Source organism: Micropterus dolomieu, linkage group LG16 (assembly GCF_021292245.1).
Source record: "Micropterus dolomieu isolate WLL.071019.BEF.003 ecotype Adirondacks linkage group LG16, ASM2129224v1, whole genome shotgun sequence".
In the NCBI taxonomy this organism is placed as follows: domain Eukaryota; kingdom Metazoa; phylum Chordata; class Actinopteri; order Centrarchiformes; family Centrarchidae; genus Micropterus; species Micropterus dolomieu.
In genome coordinates, this window is record NC_060165.1 from 2,480,186 (window position 1) to 2,507,341 (window position 27,156).

The window sequence follows — 27,156 nt, forward strand, 5'->3', positions numbered from 1 at the left end:
CTTACTGTTCCAATACTTTTGGAGGGGACTATATACACACACACACACACACACACACACACACACACACACACACACACACACACACACACACACCAGTGCAGTAAAGGAGTAGCTGGCTGATCCTGTAAGCTGCCTTTTATTGCCAATTAGTGATCAGCTGATTGTCTCACGAACAGACAAAGCCAAAACAGATCCCCGGAGAGAGAGAGAGAACCTACATGAAACTAATCCAACTAAAATTGCATATTTCACACCACAAGCTAAAGCACAGCGCTGGAGAAAAAAACAATCCAGCTGACATTAAATTTTTTCAACCAGGGCAGTGAAAGTTTAGCTGGTGGATCTGAGCTTCCATGCTCTAAGCTAACTTTACCGTTTTATTGCCAATTAATGTTACTGATCAGCTGATTGTCTCGCTTACGTAACCAGCAATGCCAAACCACAGGCTGGAACTATTAACACCAACAAGATGTGCTTGGAATACCAGTTTTTGTTCTTTTCTGCCTGTCTCAGCAGAGCTAAATGCTGATTTAATTTAGCATGGGTCTTTATTCACCCTCTCTCTCAACCTCAAACTTTTCATCCGAAGAAGACAGGGTTGCCATTGGTCTCCAATTTAGTATTGGATGCTGTGGACAAATCTGCGACCAGCACACAGAAAGATCACTCTAGAAGTTGCTTAAAGCGGGAAGCTTCCGGTCTGAGACGTGAATCCAATGTGGAAGTCCCATAAACCTACATTCTGTTGAGCGGCCAGCAGGGGGCGACTCTTCTGGTTGTAAAAAGAAGTCCAGCTCCATTAGAAATAATGTTAAAATGACCCTACTTCTCACCTGATTTATTACCTCAGTAAACACTTTATTGTATTTATGGTCTCAATCACTAGTTTCCGGTCTTCTTCAATACAACATGATCATTTAGCAAATTATGGTCCCATTTAGAAGAAAATAGACCATAAAGCAGAGTATGCGTCAGGGCGGGATTATCTGTGATTGACAAGTCGTTACCATGGCGACCCGTCAATCAGGCTAGAGTGACTCGTACCCACGGCACTGTGTAAATTTAACCATCGCTGTTGAAAAAGCTTATTAGGAGTTGGCTGTTCACTTTCTCTGGTGAGTACATTTAGTTTTAAGATGGTTGTTCTCTAGACAAATTGTCAGCCCTGTTAAGATGAAAGTGAATTACAGATGCACCTAGCTAAGCAAGCTAGCTAGCTCCACACACAGCCGTTAGCTCCACTGTCTCGTCCAAATCTAGTCACTTCCTGGTTGCAAAAACTCAACATGGCGGCGCCCTATCGGCCAGACTAGAGGCTTCAAAACGGCAGTCCACGAACCAACTGGTGACGTCACGATGAGTACGTCCACTTCTTTTAAACAGTTGCTTTCGTCAGGTTCAAGAGCAGCACTTGATGTCTGTTTGTTAAAACTTGCAAAATACCTGCATGTAGCCATTGTACAGCATGTGTTGCTTCCATGTTCCATTCCTTTTTTTTTAAAAATGCAGTACAGTGGCATTCTGGTTGCCAGTGTGTTTGTTGGAGATGAAAGAGGAAGGACTCCCTGATACCACAGAACAACAAGCCAATCATCAAGGAGACCAACCACAGAGTTTAAAATCCTGCACCAAGTGCTATTAAGTTATTTTTCATTAGGTAAGCCCTGCCCATGTTAGTTACTATTTCTAAACCTCTCAAGCTTTTCTTTCAGACATGGCAGGTATGCAGTTTACAGTGATATTTACAAAAAATAAAATCAATTGAAACGAGAGGTGTCTGTGAAGATTCTCAGTCATCCAGGTCATAGTTATCCAATGAAGGTTAAAATCAAGGGCAACTGGACTTGGTTGAAGATACTGGAAGACGTTTCGTCCCTCATCCAAAGGACTTCTTCAGTTCTGACTGACTGGCAGGGAAACTCAGCTATTTAACCTCAGTGGGGTCGTTGGCCCGGGTCATCGATACCGCTGGTTCGTTAGTGCTCCTGGTTGCTGTGACGACAGTCGTTACAGTCGTTAAGACTACCTGTGGCCAAGACTGAACGACCATCGTTGGTATCTTCACCTGAGGTCACTAGGTTACGTTTGTTGAGTTTCCTGGGAAGTGATGAAAGGACAGCATTGTAAGTGGGGGATAAGTGGTGGCGTAGACCCCCTCCCCTGTTCAATGACGGCTTCTCAACCCTGGTGTAGATGGCTTCCTTGATACATCTTTCAAACCATCCATCGGTGGTTAGATTGATCCTTTTTGTTCTAATTTTCAATAGCATGTTTCACTGTGAGGATGAGGACGAAAGAGTTTACATAATGCTATATCTATAACATGTTCTGCTGGGCGAGTTTAATGCTCACGTGGGCAGCGATGTAGAAACCTGGAGCGGGTTGATTGGAAGGAAAGGCCTGCATGATCTAAACCGGAGTGGTGCTTGGTTATTGGACTTCTCTGCTAGTGAAGTTGTCTGCTGTCAACCGATTGCTACCCGCTGGTGAGTTGGATCAAGTGACCGGGGAAGCTGCCGGACAGATCTGGTAAATTGGAACGCGTAGAGAAGGGCTCCTGTCTACAAGGTCTTTAACTCCCACCTACAGAAGAATTTCTCGTGCATCCCAAGGGAGGCTGTAGATGATCCGAGTGGGCCATGTTCAAAGCCTCTATTGTGGAGGCGGCTGCTTGGAGTTGTGAGCAGAAGGTTGTTGGTGCCTATCATGGCAATCTAAGAATGACGGAGGCCATCAAGCTGAAGGAGGAGGCCTTTTGGGCTTGGTTTGCCCAGAGGTCTCTTGAAGCAGCAGACCGTTATCAGGAAGACAGAATGGCTGGTGGTTACATAAGCAAAAACCCGGGTGTAGGAAGAGTTTTGGGGAGGCTATGGATTTTCATTTGGCCCTTAAGGATGTTATAGCAAACTCAGGAAGGGAAAGAAGGGCCTGGATCAGTCTGTGTTTAGCAGAGGATGAAGAACTTCTGACCGATTGTCTATCTATGGAAAAAGCAGCAAGGCACCGCATGTGGATGATATTCACCCTGAGATGCTGAAGGCTCTGGACATTGTTGGGCTGTCTTGGCTGATGCCTCTGCAAAGTCATGTGGTGGTTCCCATTTTTAATAAAGGGGATCGGAGCGTGTGCTCTAATTATCGGTGTGTCACACTGCTCAGCCTCCCTGGGAGAGTTTATTCCAGGGTGCTGGAACGGAGACTCCAGCAAATTATCGAGCCTCAGATCCAAGAGCAGCAATGCGGATTCCGTGGGGACCTCAGAATTGCTTTGCTGCTCTTTGTTGATGTGGTTCTATTGACTTCATGAGACTGTGACCTCCAGCACGGTCGTGACGAGATCACAGATGCAAATGAGTTTCCACCGCAGGGAGGCTAGGCTCATACTTGGAGAAAAGACAAGGAGCTGGTTAGCCAGGCATACTAACAAAAAGCACAAAACCAAAAGCTTTGACCATATAGCGGACCTGTACAGAAATAGGTTACTCAAACCAAGCAGTAAATCTCCACCATTTCTGAGCTGCCGTGATTAACATAATTTGCAGTAATCTCTCAATGTCTAAGAATAAGACACTGGTGGTTAAATGAAACTAGCTGAAGAAGATGAGGCTGCATTGGCAGACAACCTTCGTCTGATAGCAGTCAAAAAAAACATCACCTAATGGAGTGGTAAATAATTCCTCCCTCTAAAGGAGTGGCATTGGAAAACTTGGTTAAATTGATTTTGAAGGCAGCTCTCAGCCTCATGAATTAAACATGGGGCCCTTGTTTATCTGAGGATGCAAATGGCAACATAGGTGATGATGTTTATGCCAGATTAAAATGAAAAGGACTTAGTGAGGCCAAGCTAGGATCACAGGAGAATATTGAGGGAGGATTGTTTCCTCTTAATCACTCATGTTGTGGGGGTTAGTGCTTTACAGTATTTAATTGCAAAGCTTAGTATAATTAACGGAATCTTTCTTAGACTTCATGCTTAAAGTAATAGATATGGTAACAGCATGTCTAATGTAATAAATACTATTTCATGGCATTTCCATAGTCTCCTCTATTCCTTAGCTGTCTTGTAGGAAGCAAGCTGTGGGGGTTAATGAGTAGGTCAACCAACAATCATCCTGCCAATTAGTATGTATTATTCATAGAGCCATGGTAACTGGGAAGGCTGTTGTCCTCGTAGGGTATCTGCAATATCTCATTAGACAGAGCTCCAAATAATTCCAGCTCCCAACCACAGCACCACTATACTGCTTTTGGGCTGCAGGAGACAACATGGCTGCTGCAGCCTCTTCAGCCTCGGGACTTAAATCAAATGTCAAATCTGACTGACCTGGCTACACTGTTTGCTACAGGAACAGAAAACTCGATGTTAGTCAGATTGTCTTAGCACATTGTGACATATTTAAATGATTGTTCACTAATATAAAAACATGTCAGCCTTTCCTACTATTGAATAGCAAAGGAAAGCAGTTAACTCTGAATGACGTATCCTTAGCAGAGAATATTAAAAACTTTGCATTGACTGTCTGGTCAGATTCGTCTTCTTATTTACTTATTTTATTAGAAGATTTTGCCAACTTCTGACTATTTTATTCAGCCAAAGGAATTGTACAGCTCCTTGTGTTTAGACAACGAATGTACTTTATTTTGGTGATTGGTTATGTTGAAAGAGCTTGTTTAAATACAGTATATCATAGTAAAATATTTTTAGCATCCGTACTGAAACTCTAGTATTCCAGTGACCTGTACTATTGAAACCTTTCAAACAAAAGCCATCCCCACTGGCTCTAAATCCCGACTATTGTACCACAGTCTCACAGGCCAACATGTTCATTTGTGATAGAATAACATGTGGCTCCACCAGGCTTTTGTTCTTGCCCCTAACTTCGAGGCTTTACATCGTTAGCATTCAGTGTATAGAACCCACAAAACAAATGAAGCTACTCCTAACTCTCACAAAATCTGAGCTACCAGCAGTATTAATTAGCAGCATTTAAAGCTGCCACCGGCAGCCCAGCGTTCACTTTCACCACCAAGTGTAGAGTTGTCTGCTAGCGTTAAAATTCCACATTGTGAGTCCACATTGTGTTGAGTTTTCCTGACAGAAACTAATACCATTATCTATGTATTGCTAGTGGCATAGTTTTTTTCTAAGAGCTTCCCCTCTCCCTGTTTCCATGCAGAAAACAGCAGTTGTGTAGAGAGTATAAGTGTGAAAGAGTGGCAGGAGGGACTCAGAGCGCTGTTACCCAACATCAACATCAACTTTGGAGGACTGCCCAACTCCTCGTCTTCCTCATCGTCATCATCCTCCAGCGTCAACCATACGGGGACACTGGGGGTTTCTGGGAATGTTTCTCACAGCCTCTGCTGGGATGGCACAGCCAGCTGGATGGACCCAGCCATCATCAGAGGTAGAAGCCAGATCCTGCTCAGGAGCTCTAGATTTATCTCAAAAGGCCATAATGAGCTTTTAAATGAAGCTTCCCTCTACACTCATAGTGATCATTCACTGAACAAAATTATAAACGTAACCCTTTTGTTTTTGCCCCCATTCATCATGAGCTGAACTCAAAGATCTAAGACTTTCTCTATGTACACAAAAGGCCTATTTCTCTCAAATATTGTTCACAAATCTGTCAAAAACCTCAGGTGTGACATATCAAGATGCTGATCAGACAGCATGGGTATTCATAGTTTTCACGTGACGTCGCATTCCAAGGAAAACGCTCCCTTGGAGGGCAAAAAAGTCGTTATTTTCCACTGCCTGCCAACCAGGAGTTTGTTACTTTTGCGTTGCCAAATGTTGCTGGATGGTTGTGCTTTCGGATGCGCTAATCAAGGAGACAAGCCTGGGCTGTGTTAGGTGAGGGATTCCCCAGAAGGTAAAAGTAAACATTACTAAAGTTGAGCGGCGGCAGAGATCTGCCGTTTTTTAACGCTAGAAATGCTGCAGCGGATGCTATAACGTTATATGGATCAGATATGCCCGACACTTGCAGTTTGTGTTCATATCGTTGTTTTTCTTAAGTTGAAAGGTGATCCAAATAAAATTTGACTGCTTTTGCGGCGTCTCTGCGGGGAGTCGCGCTGTGAGCCGCTATCTTGGTCTGTTGTCTTGCCCTCCAGGTCACGTGACTGAAAACTATGAATTGCACAGGTGTGCCTTAGGCCGGCCACAATAAAAGGCCACTCCAAAATGTGCAGTTCCATCACACGGCACAATGCCACAGATGTCGCAAGTTTTGAGGGAGCGTGCAATTGGCATGCTGACTGCCGGAATGTCCACCAGAGCTGTTGCCCGTGAATTGAATGTTCATTTCTTTACCACAGGCCGTCTCCAAAGGCGTTTCAGACAATTTGGCATTACATGCAACCGATGTCACAACCGCAGATCATGTGTAACCACACCAGCCCAGCATCTTCACCTCCAAGATGGTCTGAGACCAGCCACCCGGACAGCTGCTGCAACAATCTGTTTGCATAACCAAAGAGTTTCTGCACAAACTGTCAGGAACCGTCTCAGGGAAGCTCATCTGCATGCTCGTCGTCCTCATCAGGGTTTCAACCTGATTGCAACTTTGCCTGTGAGGTGGATGGATTTTGTCAGCAAAACTAACACAGATTTTGACAGATTTGTGAACAATATTTGAGAGAAATAGGCCTTTTGTGTACATAGAGAAAGTCTCAGATCTTTGAGTTCAACTCATGATAAATGGGGGCAAAAACTAAAGGGTTGCGTTTATAATTTTGTTCAGTGTACATTACAGTTCAAATAAAGGAGAAATCCATTACAGCAGAGTGAAACTCGTTTTTCAGTTGTTGGGAACCTGGGACATTTTATTCACCCAATGATGAATCAACAAAGTATCCTGCAGATGAAAAGATATTGAAAATGAACAGTTCTTTGCAGCCCTTCCTACCATAGCTAATTTTGGATATTGAGATCAAGAAAGCACAGGTAATTATAGCAGGTAAATGCAAAAGCCTGTGATGAGTTGTCATTATCCAGATACAGTTAAGTTACAGGTCAAAACCAGAGATATGTTTTCTTTCCACAGCTGTAAGTAGCTACTGCCCTTATTGTGTCACAGTCTAAGATGCAAAGAACATTGTCGTCTAGTGTAAACTCTGTGCGACCAGCAAAATGCTTTCAACTGCGAACATTTCTACATCTGATTTACTGAAGCATCTGCTGAAGAAACTCCTTCAGCTACTGTCACTGATGCTTGGACTTGTTGGGAGAGAGTGGCGTTAACATAACATTTTGTAACTGCTCTTATAAACAGGCTACATGTGCAGAGAAACAGTAGTCCTAGTTCAAAAGTCGGATTTACATACTTAATTATTTTATTCCAGCCGGTGGCGTAAAGAAACGTTTGGCCTAGGCTATATGCTTTTTGAAAAACACGCTCGTTGCTGCGAGAGGCTGCTTTGTTTAATTAACGCTGACCGCCACATGTTGATTTTCTTCTTTTTATTTTTAATTTTTTACTAGGAGTATTTAAAATCATTGAGGAGCATATATTCGTGCAGCACCTCCTCCCTCGCTCACTAGTAACGTAACTAGTTACTTTTATCACCCAGCACTAAGTAAAGTAATATTACTTTTTTAAGGAGTAGCTAGAAGTAACTAGTAAAATATTACAATTTCTGAGTTACTTGTCCAACACTGCTCCATTTGCACACATCTGTGCACCCATGAGCAGAGGCTAAGGCAACTGCTCATCAGAAACAGAAAGTAACTATCACACCATGATGGCCATCAGGAGCAGTATACAGTGTTTCCCATACGTTCATTTATTTGTGCCACAATATCAGCGCTGACCGCCACATATTGATTTTTATTACTAGGCCTATTTAAAATCGTATGAACATCCATCCATCCATCGTCAACCGCTTATCCTGCGTACAGGTTCGCAGGGGGCTGGAGCCAATCCCAGCTTACATCGGGCGAAAGGCGGGGTACACCCTGGACAGGTCGCCAGTCCTTCGCAGGGCCCCTCATGAACACAACCGCACAAATCTGTCCAAGACAACGCTGTCAATGTCGGAGACCCAGCTTTAAAAAGTTATTGGAAAGCATGTAAGGAACCTAGCTAATGAGGAGAGCTAAGTTAATGTTAGAATACAGCTGGGTTTTTAAGGCTAGCACGCTGTATATGACAAATTCCTGTGACCCTTTCAGCGCCCATTTAGTTCAGTAGACAGAGCACTGTAATAAGGTAGGAGTTCACGTGAATTTGTCGTCTTTATGAAACGAAATCATCTTATTATTTATAAAACAATCCCTTTTGGAACTACTATCTGCGTCATACTTCATACTTCCACCCAGCACCAATGGTTGTAGCTACTGTTACCTTGTGGATGAGCTCATCCTGTTTTTAGTCTTCTCCCAGCTCAGACCTGGAAACAGAGGTATTCTCTGGTAGTATGTGGTTCAACAGGGAGGACAGATGGACCCATGGAAATGTGTTGGACCACTTGTTGGATGATTTTTACAGAACAAGGCTGCAGATGTAGTTCCTTGAATATTACCTTTAAAAGATATCATTAAATTGATTTGATTTAATACATCGCCACAAGTCAATAGCATCAAATGAAATTCCTTTGTCAAATAGAAACCAGCTGAGTAGTATCTTATCCACATCTTATTTGGTACTGCCATCAACTACTGTATTTTGTGCCTACAGATTGTGACCTTGCTTCCATGTGTGAGTGATGTTTATTTCTACTTGTAGATGACATCAGGGTTGGCACCAGAATGCCCAAATATTTATTTTGTCTGGACAGTATACCTGTTCAGACCCTGAGTTTCGTGAGCTGGACAGACCTGCAGACTGGACACAGGTCCAGACCGACAACAAATCAGAGCAGTGAAACGTGTGACTTTTCGATCCGACCGGATCCTCATTCTATCTGAATGGCTGGGGGGGGGGGTCTACCATGAGCTCAGCAGATTTGTCTGGTTCACAAACTCCAGTAATTATAATCTTTTAATGTTAACAATGAATTAGATGACTGTGTAATGTGAAAGGGGTTACTTGCAGTGAAACCCCCACAGGGAATTACCACTAACGCTGCAGCTCCACAAGCTTTTAAGCCTCTTTTAGCTCATTGTGTTGTTTCTACCAGTATCAGTGAAAAAGCTCTAATAAACCCACTATACACTACATACTCATAATAGTACACAGTCAAAGTTAGCAACTAGCTAACATCAGCAGGAGGCTTTTGTATTGATTTAGATGTATAAAGCATTTTGTGTATCCAGAGAGAGCTGTGTGAAATCTGAAAAATGTCCTCAAGTGAAGTCACTTGAGTCAGCGTCAGTTGGAGGGAAAAAAAAGTTTGAAAAAAAACCTGGCGGTGTTGTGAGCTCACTAGACTCCAGGAGGTTAGACCATCTCTGACTTGCTCACAGAAAGAAGTGATCTGCTAAGCTCACTTCTTTCTAACTCTGCACTCCTCTTCCCTGCTTGAGGCCAGTGGCTCAAGGCTGCTTTATCTGCTACTAGCATAACACACCCAAGTCTCCAACTGAACTGTCAGCCTTCGAGTTGCAATGTTGGTAACCTAGCTACCGGGTTTTGAGAAATATCTGTTGCTGCTGTACGCTTTTAATGTTGTATCCTTTTGTGGATGTAATTGTTCTACATTACTGACTTGTTTAATCTTGTTTGTACTGAAATACATTTTATTCACCTAATTATCTCAGAATTATGAGAAAATATGTCATGTGAAGCCAGCCCCTGCTTTGTTTTGCGATGCGTGTATTTTCTAGGCATTACGGTAAAATCGCGTCACAGCAGATTTCAAAATAAAAGTGAGCTTCTGGTGAACATAATGTAATATTCAATAGTTGGGGCAGAAATGAATGATGAAATAATTCAATTCAGATTGATGGTAAAAGAAAACCTCATGTCTCCACTGACTCATTTAACTTTTCTCACTTCTCACATCTTTTTTCAGAATTACGAGATAAGGTGTCTATATTTTTTCTTTGGTGAACGCAATGCATTTTCCGTATGTTTGTGAGCAATATGAAAATACTGAACATACAGGTAAATGGAGCATTTCGCCATGAAAACAGAATCTCATCCATTTATTTGTATCTTAAAATGTAATTTTAAATTAACTGTAATTTAATTTCAAATGTTGTATCTGAGTGTCTGGTTACCTTGTCCTCTGCAGGGATCCCAGCCTCCAGTGGCCATAGTCTGGACTCTCTTCAAGACGACAATCCTCCACACTGGCTCAAGTCCTTGCAGGCACTCACAGAAATGGATGCCCCGTCCTGCTCCGCCTCACAAAATGGCCGCTTTGAGAGTCAGCCATCCCCCCACAGAGGTGGCTGGGCGCACTACCCGGCCCCCACCAACCTGTTCCACTCCCCACCACCGGGCTTCCAGACAGCCTTCAGACCCCCAACACAGACCCAGAGCGACGCTATCATGTCAACACACACACACAGACGCACACACATCACCACCTCCAACCAAACCGAATGAGCAGATACAAGAGTACAAAACAACTATTAACAACTAATACAATAAAATAATATTTTAATTTCGTCCTCCTCCAGATCTTCTGAGCTCTTGGCGTTTCTTGTCTTGTTTTCTGGTTAGAGCTGGTCTATGCAGGGTACCCCAGCCACACCTCCTAACACTGTCTGAATGCATCATGATCACAAAGTGCTGCTGAGACGGAAGCATAGTCGCTCTGTTAAAACAAGAAGTTGTCATGTTCAGAGAGAGGTGCTTTGGAATAAACAGCAGACTTATGTGATGTTTTAAAACCCGACTGAACAGGTTTCTCCATAAGTCTCAGCCTCAGTTGACAGAAGCTGTCTCCAAGAACCCTTGAGAGAAGTCATTCATAGACAACAAGCTGCATCAGACAATCAGACCCTCGATTATTTGATCAGGAAGAAATTAAAGGCTTAGTACAGTTTATGTATGGTATTGTAAGGAGCTACACAGCTATGGAAGTGTTGACAGAAGTAGTGAGGAAGCTCAAAACTATTCTGAGCACTACTTGGGCCGTAAGTCAACTATTGAGAGCTATTGAACTATTGTAAGAGCAGCATTAGGTTTGTGTGCGAGGGACGACCGAATCATGAACGTGACAGATGATTTGAACATGCAAGAGGAATTGTGGAGCTACATTTGAGCCAGCAACAGGGATTCTGCCGCTCGTAATGACCACAGCTGCTCGCACCCTCTCTGCAGTCCAAATCCCCTGAGCTCAAACTGAGAGCAGATTGTCACCAGTACAGTTTGAACTGAAAGTGAAGGGCCGTCCTGCCTCCTACTTCTAAAATAAAATCTGGGACAGTGGCTTTTTATAACCACCAGATGGAGAGAGAGAGCAGGATTTGGTGTCTGTTTAAGCTTAAAAATCAAAATGACTTCACTAAATGACTAAAATCACATTTGGTTTGATGGCAAATATTCTATGATTTTAAGCCATCGTTGAGTAATTTAGAGATAGATAGATAGAGATATATATATATATATATATATATATATAGTTACTAGCTATATATCATAGTGGCCATGGTAGCTTCTTGTTAACTTCTCTTTCTAGTGACTTTCTGAACCAGGCTTTTTTGCATGACTTGCAGTGAGATGCAACATTTGTAAAGCAGTTTGTCTGTTAAGGTAGAAAAGCAGAGTATTTACTGTGATCTGATCTGACTCCATTTGGGATTAAAAAAACAATGATTTAAACTAAAGATAATAAAAATAATCTTTAGAATTTTTTATGGGATATGGCTACATTCAGAACAGTATTATTTAAATAGGCAAAGGGAAAATCCCTCACACTGGTATAAAGTAGGCAATGGTAAGGGGGGTATGGCCAGAATTTGGCTGAACTTGAATCTACAGCGTAGATCCACATGTCTGCAATAATTTAAGTGTAGGCTAATCAATAAGGTGTATATATAGGCATAAAATATGTTAATCACTTGTCCTAGTCAAATGGTCACCAACCACTCCTTAAGAGGAGCAATATTTTCCAAAGCTGACTTTCAGAAACTCAGAAGCACAAAGAGTGCAGATTCATCCTGTTGTTTGCTGCTGCAGCACTCTTTGTTGTGATGTCTGAAACTGCAGCTCATGCTTATGTCACGTAAAGAAATTCAGGTGACACATTTTAGAACGCATTGCCGTGAAATCGTGTGGCTCAAAGCCTGTACTTCTGGTAGGTATAGGGGCTTAGTGCCCATTCAGTCAAGTGGCACAGCCAAATGAATATGGACATCCTTGTGAAATAGGTGGTGCTAGAAGGTCGGTAAAGCAGAGACTACCTCTAGGTCGCTAAGAAAAAGTTCCATGAACTATCTACATGGATGTGCTCACCTGTGACGGCGTGTATGGTCCACACAGTCATACATTTTGGGCTGGACACAGATGGTCCCAGGGTTTTTTACACATCAGTAAATGGGGTTGGGTCTTGAAAGTCTTGCAAGGCAACAGGAGAAAGTGTGGTCTAAATCTGCTGCTAGGTGAATGCCCTCAGGAGAACTGTTGGCCAAACCTCTGTATCAGAGGGTAGAATGTAGACATACAGTGGCAGCATGTGGACCATCTTAGCACAGTGCCACTGTGTGGCGCTCACTGTCAGCTGTCTTCAGGACCTCTCCTATTGTCCCAGACATACAGTACACGACAGCCTCAACTGCATGAGTGATGCTGATATTCATGGCAAACACTGTTGTTCATGTGATTTGTACTTTGTACCTGTCGGTTTTATACTGAAGTCAAAGAGGTCTGTTTAGAACATTTAAAAAGAGTGTTTATTTTCAATTGGACTGGGCTTTAGCTGGATGCTCGCTTGAATTAAACAGTAAGGACTCCTGAAGAAGGATTTGTGGCAGTTTTCCATTTTTATGAGTCTCATTTCAGATTGGTTGATTGTTGAGGCGCTGTGTGCTGGGATACTCATAAGACCAACTCAAACCATCAGTGACATGAGGTGTAAATCATGTATGCCTTTCTCATCCAAAAGCTTCAGTTCTGAACGGTCCTTTTGTTATATCTATTCTTGAGAATTAATGTAAACATGTCTAAAAAGAAGGATCACACCTCTCTAGGAACATAAAACAGATATTAAATAAAAGAGAATACATGAAGTGTGATGAGTTTGGTCCTTATTTCTCCTCTATCTCTGCCGTCAGATGGAGCTTCCAGTCATACACACATTTCTTTTCCTGCGACAAAGTTAAACCACGTCAGCGAACCAGTCCCCGGAGACAAACCACTCACACAACATCAGTGTTGCCTGGTCAAACTCTGAATCTGAATCGGTTGTCTTTATCCATGTGGGACCTTGATTTTGAGCTCATTTGGTTTCATGTTCCCCGTCAAGACCAACTAGTGAGGCGCTCTAATGGTTCACGCTGCTTTCAGTGTGTGCCAATTAACTTTATCATGCTGAGGAGGCAGCAGCTTGCAGATAATGTCAAGAGCGAATTAAGTGCTCACGCTGAGCCTGGCAGTGGCGTGCTTATAGTCACTGGTGACACTGTCACACTTTCCAGAAAAAAATGACTCCTCCTTTTTGCTAAGTGACCAATGTCGGGCAGAGTTTCTAGACGCTATTTAAATCCATTAGGCAGTCTGATGCATCGACACATTAATTGGTGTGTAGACGTACCCCTTCAGCTGTTTGAAGATCTTTATTCATGTCACCAGTAGGTCATCTGGAGGCATCCAGCCACATCTCGGCCATGTTGCCATGTAAAAACAGTTTTGAATGTTTCCTTGTTTGCCTCTGTGTAGGAATTTTTCCATTCTTGGTGAAAACGTATTTATTTACAGACCATTCGCTCATCAACTCTCTGAATCCCTTTTTTCTCCTGTCTCATTTTTCTCACCTCACACTTTGTATTCACCAACATGCACAACAACCGACATCATTAGTAAACACACCGATGAGATTTATTTTGTTGTGATTTTACATTCCACAGTTGAACATTTCCTTTTTTCTTTTTTCTCATGTTATGTTCACTCAACAGACACATTACTGATGTTAAAGGTTGATTGTTCAGGTTTGTTTTTAACGTCCGTCCACAATGGAAGTTGCAGTATCTCTGTCCTAAAATCTCGGCCTGTGTTTTTTTCATCAATTAGCTCAGAAAAGAGGAGGCTTTCAGTTGGCTCTGACGAATCCTGCTGTTTGGGTGAGTCATGTTTCAGTCTGTCAGCTTGAGCTATTTCTGAAATGTCAGTATCCTGACATACAGTAAGTCCAAGCCTGTGTGCTTCCCTACTTACTCAGCTTTTATTAGTTTTGACTACATGCAGGAATACATATAGGAAAGTCTTTAAATATGTCTGTGAACAAGGTTGCGTTGCAGGTATTTACTCAAAAAGTACTTTTTTCACCTCTGACCCGGTGTGGTATGGTTACAGAATGAGACTAAAGGAATCATAAACTGAAAATCTCCTTCACAGTGTGACATTAGCTGACAGAAATGAGTAAATTGATGCTAATAGGGTTCTGCTGCCTTGGCCAAACCTGACACACAAATCATCCGGTTTCCTGTCAGGTTTGGGGTGTATTGTTGTGTAAAGCCCCGGTGTTCGGTCAGGCTCAGGTTTGGTTATTTTCAAATAATATTTGTAGGGACACGTCTGTCTTTCTCTCCGTCTCTCTGACTGCGCCAATCATCTGCATCCACATGTGTCGCATCAGCCTGGAGAACAAAAGTATGGAGCCCCAAAGTGTTCAATATTAAAAAGATAAATGATTATGATAAACTGTTTATTTATGTTTATGAAATGATTTAAGAAAACGGTCTGAAACTCATTATTCGAAAATGTTATTTTATCATTCATCCAAGAAACTACATGTTCTGTACGGGCTGCATTAATAAATACGCACTGTAACATATGTGTAATGAAATTGCGTTTTTGAATTAAGGACGAGACATGGTTGCTGAACATTTTTGGTCCATTATGTCAAGGCTGCAACTTAATTATTTCATTTTCGTTTTGGATTCTTTAATTTTCTAACCCATTACCAGAGTTAATGGATGAATATCTCATTATCTCAGGAAAGGCCTTTTAAACAGTAAATGTATGACGAGGACCTCGTTATGTCATTAGACAAGATGTATGTTATTATAAGATTATGTGTTCCTTCCTTCCTACACAGTTTGTGATCTGTCATTTATGCTCTGGTTTTGTGTGAGGGCCTCTTTGAAGGCTCAGAGGACTGACTCCGCGAGAAATCGAAGACCTGTTCACCAGAAAACTATATTTGACGTGTCCAGATAACTTTATAATTAATTTATTATTGAAAAAAAACTGACTGTCATATCTCATTGCCCTGCTCTCTGGTTGTAAGGGTTTAGCTGGGCACAGAAGGGTGAGTGGTTTTCATTCAACCCTTTGAAGGCGCTATCACTAACTAAAGAAGCTATGACAAAGATGTTAACCCACATAGCAGCCATCGCTTTAAACTGCTCTAATCTCCTTCCCTCTCTCCCAGTAGGATTTTCTTTAGAGCCCACAGAGACGGTCTCATTGTAAATTAAAACGTTTTTTAATCAATAATAATTAGGGTTGGGTATCGTTTTAGTTTTATTGATTCTGATTCCGATTCTATTTATCGACTGTGACATTTATCCTCTTCCTCCTTGTTCACCTTCCACTTTATGGCTTAAGTGAAGGGAGTCTCTGTACTAGAGGGGCGTCTCTGGGGACTGCTATCGAACGAAAAATATATATTGGAATCATTTGTAGCCATCATTGGTTTTCCCTAAAAGGTGAACATCAGCTCACCTGTGTTTTGTACCTGAGACGTTGCTACTGTTAGCGTTAGCGTGCGTTCCTTCAGATTCACGCCGTGTTGAAGTATATGCTTTGTCATGTTGGAGCTGCTTCCTGCCTCGCACCAAATGTCCTTATTTCAGGTGTTGGATTTTGTTGTTCTCTTTTTTTAGTGAAGCTAAGCAAAACTTTTGAGTGCTTTCTGCTTTCTACAGAGAGACCGCCATGGTTCAGGAATGGAAACAAAAGTATCTTCTTCTTGCATGCTTTGTTTACATACTGCTTAACGTTAGGTCCCGTAGCAGGTCCTGGCAGATAAGTGACACTTTTATGGACTGTAAAATGCTCACTGCAGTTTTATTTGGAGCAGAAATATGCAAGAAGTTAGAAACCGATAAGCAGATTTGAAATGCACATGTCCTATTGAATCCATGGTTCTTGGAAATTTGGTAATGGTTCCAACTTGAAACTGGTTCTCAATACCCAACCCTCAAAATATTACTGAATTCATTTTTCACCACACAGTTTCTGACTTCATCCTGCCTACTATTTGTGCAATTTTAGCATACAGCCAATTCTTCAGCGAAACCAACGTTACAGAGCAAGATGTTGATTGATCTGTATGAGATGGGATGTAACTGTAACCCATCGAGGGAACCAGAATGTGCTGCATGAGTTTCTGTTATTAAATTCGAACTCCGGTGTATTACACCTTGTGTCTTTTTGTATTGTTAGCCGACCATCATTTCATGATTTAACTCTACTCACAGTGACATTCAAACAATAAAGTCCAATACATCAAGAAACAGTCAAGATGATCAAACAGGTTGCAAAGAAGCCAACAGTTAATGCTGATTATTAGAAACCTCTGCCATTCTAAGAAGTGTTGGGTACTGGGTCAGCAAAGATGCTTCTGACATCTATAGATGTACTGTATGGGCTCTAAGGGCTTCATTGATTTTTGTTGACAGATAAAGAGCAGATTATGAAGTCTGTAAATGTGACAGTCAAAGGTCATTTATTAACTTTGTTTTTATGGTTATTGACACATTGTGACACTTTCTTGTCTTGATTGAATGGACTTGTTTGTTCAAATGTAATTCACATTCATCAACTTGTGTTCTGTCTATGTTTACTTGTCTGTATCTGTATCCAATCACAAGAGCTGGGTAATGCTAGAAAAGCTTGGAACATATTGTCGAAACCAGTCTGGAAATCACTCGAAGGCGGGGTGAAAGGCAAAACGCGATAATCGTTTCAATAAGGGGATAGCTCTGCACATTATCGGTCTCTCCTGGAAGATGATCATAGTGTTGTGTTCTGTTGTTCACACAGAAAGTGACAGAAAAAGCTTTGTTACATGATTACAGAGAGACAAACCCTGCTCACTTTCTCACCACCGGTGTGAAATGGGTGTGAATGTCATGTTGGTTTTGGAAAGTCTGAAATGGTCAGTTACCCCCCCCCCCCCCCCCCCCCCCCCCCCCCCCCCCCCCAGCCACCCACTTCCAACACTGGAAGGGCGTAGGGGGTCATCAAGCATTTTTGATAAAGCATACTGGCATCATTCTCTGGACTGAATCTTGGCAGAAGTCATTTTACTTGTATAATAAAGGAATAAAGGCAGTGTCTGACAATAGTTGCAGAACACGCAAGCATAGGTAAACTCCATTGGTCTGCAAGACTGGCTTGCTTCCCAGTCCCTACATCCAAAAAAGGTTGGGACTCCCTGATCTAAACCAGAATCTTTACAGTCCACAGAATCAAAGTACTGCACGTAGCATTTCTGTAAACGGGTATCAGAAAAAGTTTCAATTAGTTCAGTTTTTGGCTATCCTGCTGCTTCCAATGGAGGATCAAGTTGACTGTAGTCCCCGCTGCCTTTCAATGTATGCTTTTTGTCTTGTATTGTTGCAGTTTAAAGCTCAGCTCTGGGTGTCAGTAGCTGCTGCATTTGGTTAATTGGAGTTTTAAATGTTTCTATCAGTATGATCATCCTCCCTAATATGCATAGAAATATTTGTGTGTATTTTGATTCCTGACTCATGATTGGCGGCCGAGGCCTCGAGGATTCTTGCAGATGCTGAACACAGCTTATCTCCTTCAGCGTAGACGCGTTTCGACCGAGTAAGCTGACACCTTTTTAACCTTGTGCTTTGAGACTGCACTGTTTACCCCTGCCAGGTCTCGGCTGTTGGAGCTGGAGGGAAAGCCGTGTGCTCGGAGCTCGCAGAGCGTCACAGATTCCCAGGAAGAAAAGCTGGAGTGTATTCTTATCATATGCTGTTACTTAAGCCTCCTTCCTCTAAATCTGCCATGTCTCCAGAAAAGATGACAATGCAGAAGTCAGTCGGGTTAAACAGGATACTACATCTCTCCATTATGTCTTTCTGTTCATCAAAGCTCATGCCTTTATACGTACCCAAGGCAGGGCTCCACTTTGAAAATATGAGCATTTTTTACATCTTTTTTTCTATAGAGACTGCAAAACAACACCTCCCCACACATACACACACTCACACACACATTTACCTCTATGACTAGTATGGAAAAAAAATCAAACACGACATTTGCTCTGAAATTACGCTCAGTTGACAGTTCGTTCCCAACATGAAGGGTTCATTAAAAGGAAAATACACTTTGAATAAAAGAGGAATGCATGTATAAAATGCTAAACAGCATATGGGATCATCAGGAGGAATGGAACGCACCTAAACGAGAATGAAAATGGTCCAACATGACATTTCCTGGTTGTCTCTTGTCTGGAATATTCTGTACAATAATGTACAATAGTGGAGGTCCTGGATCTCCTCGCTGCCTGCGTGTCCCAAGTAACTGGAGGGACCTCAGAAGCTGGAACGCTGAAAGTTAACAGATGGCCACTAAACATGATCCCAGCCTAGCAAGTCGCATGGTTTCATGTCTGGTCCATTCCATTCTGAATAATCCCTCAAGAGGCTCCACAAGTCCATGAGAAACTTTGTCAAAGATCTTTACTTGATCTGATCTTAACAATCTGATTGTTTCCCTCCCATATTGCTGATTCATTGAGTTCTCCAAAATCAGTCGACCAGTTAATAGAAGCTGTTTCCATGTTAAGTTCACCCTCTTTTGCTACAACCACTCCACTGTCAAAAATCTAGTCTTTAAGTGTCTCTGTGTATTTCCATTGCAACTTTTCTTGGTCAGGGTCCACTTCAGGTCTGCTCCACAACATAAAAACAAGCACAACTTCATATTTTTGATAATATTTCTTTAGTTCTTCAGTTATTTTCAAGATAGCAGACCACCAAGACACCCATTTTAAACACACACACACAAATAAAAAAGAATCTGTAACCAGAAAGACTGGAGATGAGTGGACGGATGAAGACATGGAGCAGTTTTTTTCTGTTTGCTTGTTGTCAATCTGTGGGTTCAGTTGGTCTTCTCACAGCTGCCAGCTTTAGCAGACGGTCCCGTTCTCCTGCCGGGACTTGGGGCAGGTGGATCGCGGTATCGGCTGAACGGAGGGAGCCAAGGTGCAGAAGAAGCCCGCGATGAGGGTGAGGCCCAGGCCTCCCCAGGCGCAGAACATGGACCAGCCATAGCCATGGCCGATGTCATCAGGCAGGCCGTAGAGATACCGCGGGTAACGGGAAAGCTCAAAGTTGATGCCGGCAACGCAGGTGCAGAGGGAGATGATGCAGAAAGTTCCTGCAACGACAGAATGTGTTAAACCTCTGTCACAGTTAAAGAACAACAAACCCCCAAATTCAAATTTGCAACAACCCTGACATCTACCGGTGAAAAAGCTCTTTGGTGCCAATATCCAGCTCTGTGTCCTGCAAATATCTTTCTATCCTGCCCATTGTATTTCCAATTTATGAATAGGAAGAAATGTAATTGTTGCCTGTATTATGTTCACTGGCAAAGTTTTATCCAATCCAGGAAGTACAACATTGTTATACTGCAGAGAATTCATAGAGAGTAGGTCGGGGTGATTAGTTGGATATACAAAGCACAGGATTTTGACACCAGAGATGTAAGTCCAGGTCCTGTGACCCAGGTCAGGTTAAGGCTACGGAAACACTTTGTTGCGGTGAGGGAAAGATAGTAAGATTGGTTACATTTTGATCAAGTCAATGCCTACTAGCTTGTGTTTTTACGTCAGCCATTACCTTGTCCATACCAAAACCACCACGTTTTTCGAACCTTAAAGGCCAGGGTAGGTTGACCTAAATGCAACAGTGTTTATAGCTGTTTCAAAGGGCCACAGAGATTTGGAGATAGCGGCTCACACTTTGAGACGCATTTGGTTGTTCACATGAAAAGTGACAGATGTAGTTAAAGTAGCTTGAGAGAGAAGTTAAAACCCATCCTACTTTCTCACCTCCACAACTGTATGTTAAGCAAGCATACTTGTTGTCAAGTAGCTTGAGAGAGAAGAAAAAATCTTTCGTGTTGGTGTAACAGTTCCCTCCAAGGTTGTACTACTGGCTCAAACCCACTGCCACTAGCGTCAGTCGCCAGTGTGTGTCCTACCTAAGGCGTCGGGGAGTGAGGTTGACTGGGCAGTGAGCAGCTAGCAGATGCATTTAATATATATAAAATATAAAAAAACGTTTCCTAACTATGTTCATTACAAAACATATTTACAGAATTTTTTCAGCTCAGTGTCTCGTGAGTCAACCATAAAGTTTCCAGTAGATCTCCTGATCCTGTCTCTGCATTAACTGAAAAGAACTGCCTCACATACCCTCTTCATTGCTCTACTGTGGACGCTTTGGGAATGAATTGGTATTTCCAGAAAAAAAGGCCTCAGTCCGATTCACCACCAAAACACTAAGTATCGGCATAAACCCAGGAGAACACAAGGAGAACATGCTACCAAACAACTCACATTCCGTACTGTACTTGCTGTGTTTTTAAATAACGTGCCCACTTTATCTCATCTAAATGACTTTGGATTGTGTTCAGCTGAAGCAGCTGAAACTGCAGGCTCTGTATTAGGCCTCATTTTGGGAGCTCTGTGACCCCGTGGGCTGCTTCGCTGTGATTGGCCACTACAGACTGACCCAGGCTATTTCTTGTGCCGTCATTGCCAAGCAACATAATTGACTTTTTAATTGCCTGTTCATTATACAACTGTAGGGCACAGCACTAATCCAAGGCCCATCATAATTGAGTGTGTAGTTGCCAAGCCAGAGCTGTGTGTGTTTGTGTGTGTATGTGTGTGTGTGTGTGTGTGTGTGTTTGTATGTGTGTGTGTGTGTATATAGTTACTACCGACTGTCCACTGCCAGGAAGTGGGACACACAGGGTTGTGTGTGTCTCTGTGTGTGCTTAGGGGAGGCAGGAGCTGGATATGCACGCTCATACACTGCACTTTCATTCATCAGTCTAAATTACCACCATCAACACTCACTAATGAGAACACAAATACACACATTGCTGTTTGCTGTGTTTTTTTCTCTCTGGTCATAGGCAGTTTGTGCTGGTAGTCAGACTGTATGTAATGCTTCTCATAGTAGTTAGATGTATGTAAAATGAATTCACACTTGGATAATGTTTTAGCTGTGAATTTACTGTTATTTTGAGACAAGAATAGTTCACCATTTTGGCAAAATACATGTATTGATGTCCTTTATGATAGTGAGGCTGCGTAACAAAATTCTGTGGAACACCCTACAACATCACTAAATGGGATTAACAACACATGCAGCGTTATTCCTAACGAGAGTCATTTGAGCATTGTTGGTTTTAGGTAACCTAACTGCTTAAATAGTCCTATCAATAATGACAATGTGAAAGTGTCCCAGTGAAACAAGTAGACTTGTGGTTCAGTCTGCGTTGTGAAATGTCACAAATCGCTCTGTGCATTACTTACTACATTTACGCGCCACTGTGGCTGGTAGGTTGGGCAAATTCACCCGCCACAACACAAAATCGCCACGTGTGTGACTCACCTCCCATGAGGAAGAGGAGGCCGGCAACGTATTGCATGAGGCCTCTGTCCCAACAGCAGCCTAGCACGCCGATGATCCAACCGAACAGGATGATGGCCACCGCCATGCCCATGAAACCTGCCGTCATTCGCCGCAAGTCTGAGGAAACACAACAGGAGAGAGGTGAAACATCAGTAGAATAACAACTTAACACTGACCTGAACAGGACAGTGCAGCTGTGAATTAAACAAAACATGAAACACACATGTAAATGCTCTGTATAGCGCCTTTCTAGTCTTTGCATCCACTTTCACACTACATCACATTCACACACTGAGCCTAAGTGTTCAAACAGAAACTAACATCAACACATTCACACACTGGTGGAACAGCCACCAGGGGCAATTCAGAGTTCAGTATCTTGCCCAAGGACACTTCGACATGCAGCCTGGAGGAGCCGGGAATTGAACCGCCGATCTTTAGATTAACAGGCAACCCGCTCTACCACAGCCGCACATGTTCATTCTGTCTGAAAGATGGCAGACAAGACAAGAGATTTTTTCAACACAATAGTTACCAGTGGAGAAGAGGACAAGTTAGAAAAAACTATATTCTAAAGTGTGAGGGACTGTACCGCTTTCACAGTGTGTTTCTGTTTATGAAAGTTAATTTTACCACTTTTGTCAAAATGTTTTGTGTAGTTGTACTAAAGGATTCGGCTGTTTTTTTGGGGGGGGTAAGTACATTTTGTTTTAAGCCTGTTTTTCGCAGTTAATTTCATAGTTATCGTGAATTACAGATGTACCAAGCTAGCTAGCTAGCTCCACCCTCTCGTCACTTCTGATTCCAAAACACCAAGGTGGTGATGGCCAAAATGCCAAACTTGATGCTTCTCTTTGATAAGGCTTATAGTTAGGGCTGGCCAGGGTGAGCCCTGAACCATCCTTCAGTTATGCTGCCATAGGCCTAGACTGCCAGGAGACTTCCCATAATGCACTTTTACTTTGCAGTAGACACTGTTATAATCTACAACATGTTCTAAAACATGAAAAAGGAAATGGTTTATTATAACGTAAGTGATTACTTATTACAACACGATTAGTTGTAGATTGTATTTTATTGTCAATGTGATGTTTATACTGTATATCAGTAAAGATCAGCCAGAAAATAATTTCCACACAGTCCATAAAGACCATCAGTGTCAGTCAGAGACACACTGGTCCAGTTTTACTTAAAGTTAAACAGCTGGTGCATTTTGACAAAGTGGTTTAGCATTTCAAAAACTCCAACTGTACAACTGACACGAAAGATGTGTTCTGCTTAACTAAATCAGAATTATTCAATGAGTCTCAAATGATGCCACAGTAACACAGTGAATAAACTAAAGTGAAGACACCCTCACAAATGGCACTGAGACTCGTGGGTGCTGTAGAAACATCCAATGCGACATCTCAGACGGTGCTGACCTAATCTTTATGAACAGATTCCTGCATATGAATGCAGAATATAGGCAAGGCACAAGATTTTGTTATCTGAAGGGCTCTTGTGTTCGTTTGCAGTTCGTTTGTAGTCTGAGCAAGAAAACATTCCGTGTGGAGAGCAAAAGAGGCAGAACGCATTGGATGAAACAATGACACATGGAAGAGGAAGTCCTGGACCGGATATTTGTTATCTGCTATGTTGATATCTGCTGGCTACACCAGAAGCCCCCAGAGGCTTTGTTGTCAGTCAATAGCCAATGGGTTCTGAAACTCGTGCTGACCTGCTTCTGCTCTGATCTGAGAAAGCATGTATTCTACCCTCATCCTGCCAGAAGGAGCTGAAAACAAACATCTGACATTATCACCTTATTCAGTTCATATGATTCCGGATGTGTTTCAGCCTTTCAGATGAGTTTCTGAATCAAGAGAACACAAGTCACTTTCACAAGTTTATGTTTGATCCCTGCTCAACCCATCAGCCAGAGCCCTGGCCAAAAAGATCCAAGATCAGTCAAACCAGACACAGCTAATTACCTAGATGCCTACAATTCACATAAGATATCATTAGCGTTAATCTGCTCTTACAGTAATTACTGCTGTAGGGAGAAATCACATGAAGAGAAAGAGATCATTGGTGTGACTTAAAGAGGTGATTAAATGTGTTAAGTGACAGCAAATCTTATAAAAATAAAAAAATACATAGCATTAAAAATAACTGCTGGTTTCATTTCTGACTCACGCGCCTGTTTTGTGTCTGAGGCACAGTGGTTTTTTGTCAGTTCTTGTTCAATCAGTGATGTGAAGCTGGTGAAAACATGGAATGTGGCCAGATACAGCTACACGGCTGAAAGTTAGAATCTGTATATAGAGTGCAGCAGATGTTTCCAGCCCAGTGGGATTCAGTGCTGACTGCAGGATTTCAGTTCATATTAACATTACCAGCTGGACCAGACTGTTCATGGTAAGCACATTACGTCTACGAAGCAAACTGCAACCTTTGTGTTCTCCATTAAGAGTCTAATTATTGGTAATGTACATTGTTCAGAAGGTAATCCACTCTTCAACAGTTTTTCGGTAGAGGCATCCCTCTTTTGATGGAGCTCGAGTCCCTGTCATAGTTCGACCGCCACATCATGTCGGTTAACCTTACCATTCATGTGCATCTTGTGAACGCGTTGCATTCATTGCTGAGGATGTGCACAACCAACGCTCCAAACAGCAGGACACAAGAGGCAGCCATCATGCACATGCAGACCCGTAGTAAAAAGTAAGTATATCCAGCTAATGGGACCATCGTGCATTTCCTCTCTCTCCTCTGTGTGTAGTAGTAGATACGAGCCTTTCTAAGAGTTTGCACCTTGTTAACCCTCCCTAACAGTTATGAGGACTGTATCTCATTTATAGATCTTCGCACTGTTTTTCTTATATTTCTATTACTATTGCAGATTATTATATTATATACCCTTTATTGTAGTAACCACATTCACATAGGGATATCCTAAACTTCCAACAAAGACTGAGTGGCACTTCAATGTGTGTTATGAACTGGATTCATTGACCCAACCCCATATATATATTGTTCTTACCGGACAACCTGTGGAGCTTGGACCTACATCCATAGAACCATCGTTCACTTAGGGTTAGGGTTACACGTTTGGTATTCAGTTAAAAAAACAGTATAATTAACTCACTAAAAGACCATTGAACTGTGTCCTCTTCCAGTCCAACCACCAAAATCCAAACGGGAGAAGCTCACCTGAGTAGCCTTCAGTTATTACTGTGCGCTCACAGCTCTTAAGCTTTACAAGCAGTAACAAGTTTTTTTTTCCCCTGGGTTTTTACAATATTTACCAAATCAAGGAAAGTACATAAAGCTTTTGGTTTTGGCATACTGATTATGGTTATACTGTCAGGCTGTGCTTTTTGAGTGAGTTCTCACAGAATCATAGAAGCAACAAGGATAATGCTGATAGAACTAATCCCCCTACATAAACACATACATGAACAACCCCTCTTAGATAAAAATCAACCTTACTAAAAGCTTAGCACATGAGGAGGAGGTTGGGGTGATGGTAGAGCTTTAGCAGCAAATGGCGTTGCCATAAGCGCATGAGCTGAGTAATAGTGAGAAGTAATGCAAGTGAGACTTCAGTGCTCCGCTTGAATTAACACAATGTTCCATATCTGCGCTGTGGGTTACAAGCTTAGAAGCCATCGGAACTCTGACTTAATGTAGAATAAAATACAAATATAGAGACAAAACAGCTAGAAGGACTTCTGCAATTTTCTTTATATTAAAAGAAACACGTTGTAGGCCAGGTTAATAAAAACATGTGAAAATCCACTATAAAAGTTAAAGCATTTACACTGCCAGAAATCCGTCATCGCACCAGTGAAGAATTAGTGGAGGAATGATTCAGGTTGCTTTAAAGAGCAGAAATTTACTGAGTGCTTGTCAGGTGGGAAAATGTTTTTGTGTTGCTGGGAGAAGACAGAGAGAGAATCAGAATGGAGGCTTCCAATGAGGCTTCATTTGCTCAGCACAAGTAAGTAAATAAAATCATTCAGAACTACTTCTGTTAATTTGATTATATTGTTTAATGCCACACTACTTACAACCCACTACATCCATGGTATCGCCTAATACTAAAGGTGCTTTTAGACCAAAAGCAAAGCGAACGTTGTAGGCAGTGCGTTTACATACAAAGTCAATGCAAAGAGGCAGAAAGCCGCAATTTCCTGTCGGGCAGTGCAGAGGGGGCGCTGCCGGCGAGGCGAAGGCCTTCACGTACGTATGTTGAAAATTTTCAACTCGAGTGAGAAACTCGCATGATGTTGAGTCATGATAGCCTATCAGGGTTGAGATTATCCGGACATCACAGAGGCTTCAGAGCGTTGTGTGGAGAGGGCCAGGCAGAAAGGGGGACTGAAACGCCGCTGGCCAGCAGAGACCTACTAAACTACTAAGCTAGGACAGAACCGGGAGCAGCGCTGCAGCTTTTGGACAAATAAAGACGCGTAGTCGGTTTGGATTCTGCTCTGACAACTACGCCGTTTACTCGCGGAGGAGTTTTTTGTCAGACAAAAAACAAGCATATTTTGCCTTCAATTACAATAATTAATCTTACTAAGATTTTAGTTTTTGCAGTGACTCATTTCTAAGACTTATTTACTCACCCATCTAGTGTATAACGTTTTTGTTTAATGTTTGCTTTTTGTAAGTAGCGCAAAGGGAACTACAACTTCATCTTGTTACACAACCCTGTGCTGTAAAATGATAAACAAATCTACCATGTACCTTGCATTATTCATGTCCACTTGATGTAATCTGCGTTTCTAACTTTCTATTCTGTATCGTCATGGTGACAGTGTCTTCAGACATGGAAACAAACTCTAGGAAGTATCGCATATATACAAGTAAGACAATATTTCAAAGACTGGAGCATTTTTCAGGCTGACTGTCCTAGATATATTTCTGACACATGCAGATACTCATGTGGAACTCCCTGTCAGAAGGCCTGTCCGTCACACACTGTGACCTGGTGACCCCGGATTTTTACTGTAAGGCATGAGTCTGACAGCCAGTGACACTGTAGAACTCATGATTCATCATGCTGAGCATCCACACTATGCACACATGCTCTTTCTTCACATATCGTGTCGTTTTGCTTCAGATTCTGCTTTGGTCAAACTGCTATAGAGCATATTTACTTCAATATTCTGTGGTTCAGTTCCTTAGTAAACCCTGCTGTTTCAGACTTCTGGTATATTTGATACATCTACAGGAAGATCGATGTGAATTTGCGGAGCACATTCATGCTCCCCTGAGGTTGGAGCTCTTGTTTCTTGAGAGATGAGAGTTGAGAATGAGATAAACCTGTATTTGCTTCATTTGTTTTAATAGAAGGCTCATGTAGGTCAGTATGAGTTCATGCTCTACTTTGAGCCATATTTTCCCCTCACTCTGCACCCT

General features: G+C 42.1%; 2 protein-coding genes across 3 annotated transcripts in view; one reads left to right on the plus strand and one right to left on the minus strand.

Moving 5' to 3' along the window:
• Nucleotides 1-13,131, plus strand: part of cnot4b (CCR4-NOT transcription complex, subunit 4b) — a 49,892-nt gene extending 36,761 nt beyond the window's left edge. The window contains exons 11-12 of one of the 2 annotated variants that reach the window (XM_046072211.1): nucleotides 5,180-5,410; nucleotides 10,188-13,131. In XM_046072211.1, coding sequence (XP_045928167.1) covers nucleotides 5,180-5,410; nucleotides 10,188-10,504 — 548 coding nt within the window. In that variant the 3' untranslated portion in view covers nucleotides 10,505-13,131. The remainder of the gene's footprint in view (nucleotides 1-5,179; nucleotides 5,411-10,187) is intronic. The other variant, XM_046072212.1, reaches the window with a different exon arrangement.
• A 5,759-nt stretch (nucleotides 13,132-18,890) lies between these two features.
• tmem178b (transmembrane protein 178B) overlaps nucleotides 18,891-27,156 on the minus strand; it is a 154,081-nt gene continuing 145,815 nt past the window's right edge. The window contains exons 3-4 of the mRNA XM_046072156.1: nucleotides 21,724-21,861; nucleotides 18,891-19,471 (exon numbers count right to left, since the gene is read on the minus strand). Of these exons, the coding sequence (XP_045928112.1) occupies nucleotides 19,221-19,471; nucleotides 21,724-21,861 (389 nt within the window). The 3' untranslated portion in view covers nucleotides 18,891-19,220. The remainder of the gene's footprint in view (nucleotides 19,472-21,723; nucleotides 21,862-27,156) is intronic.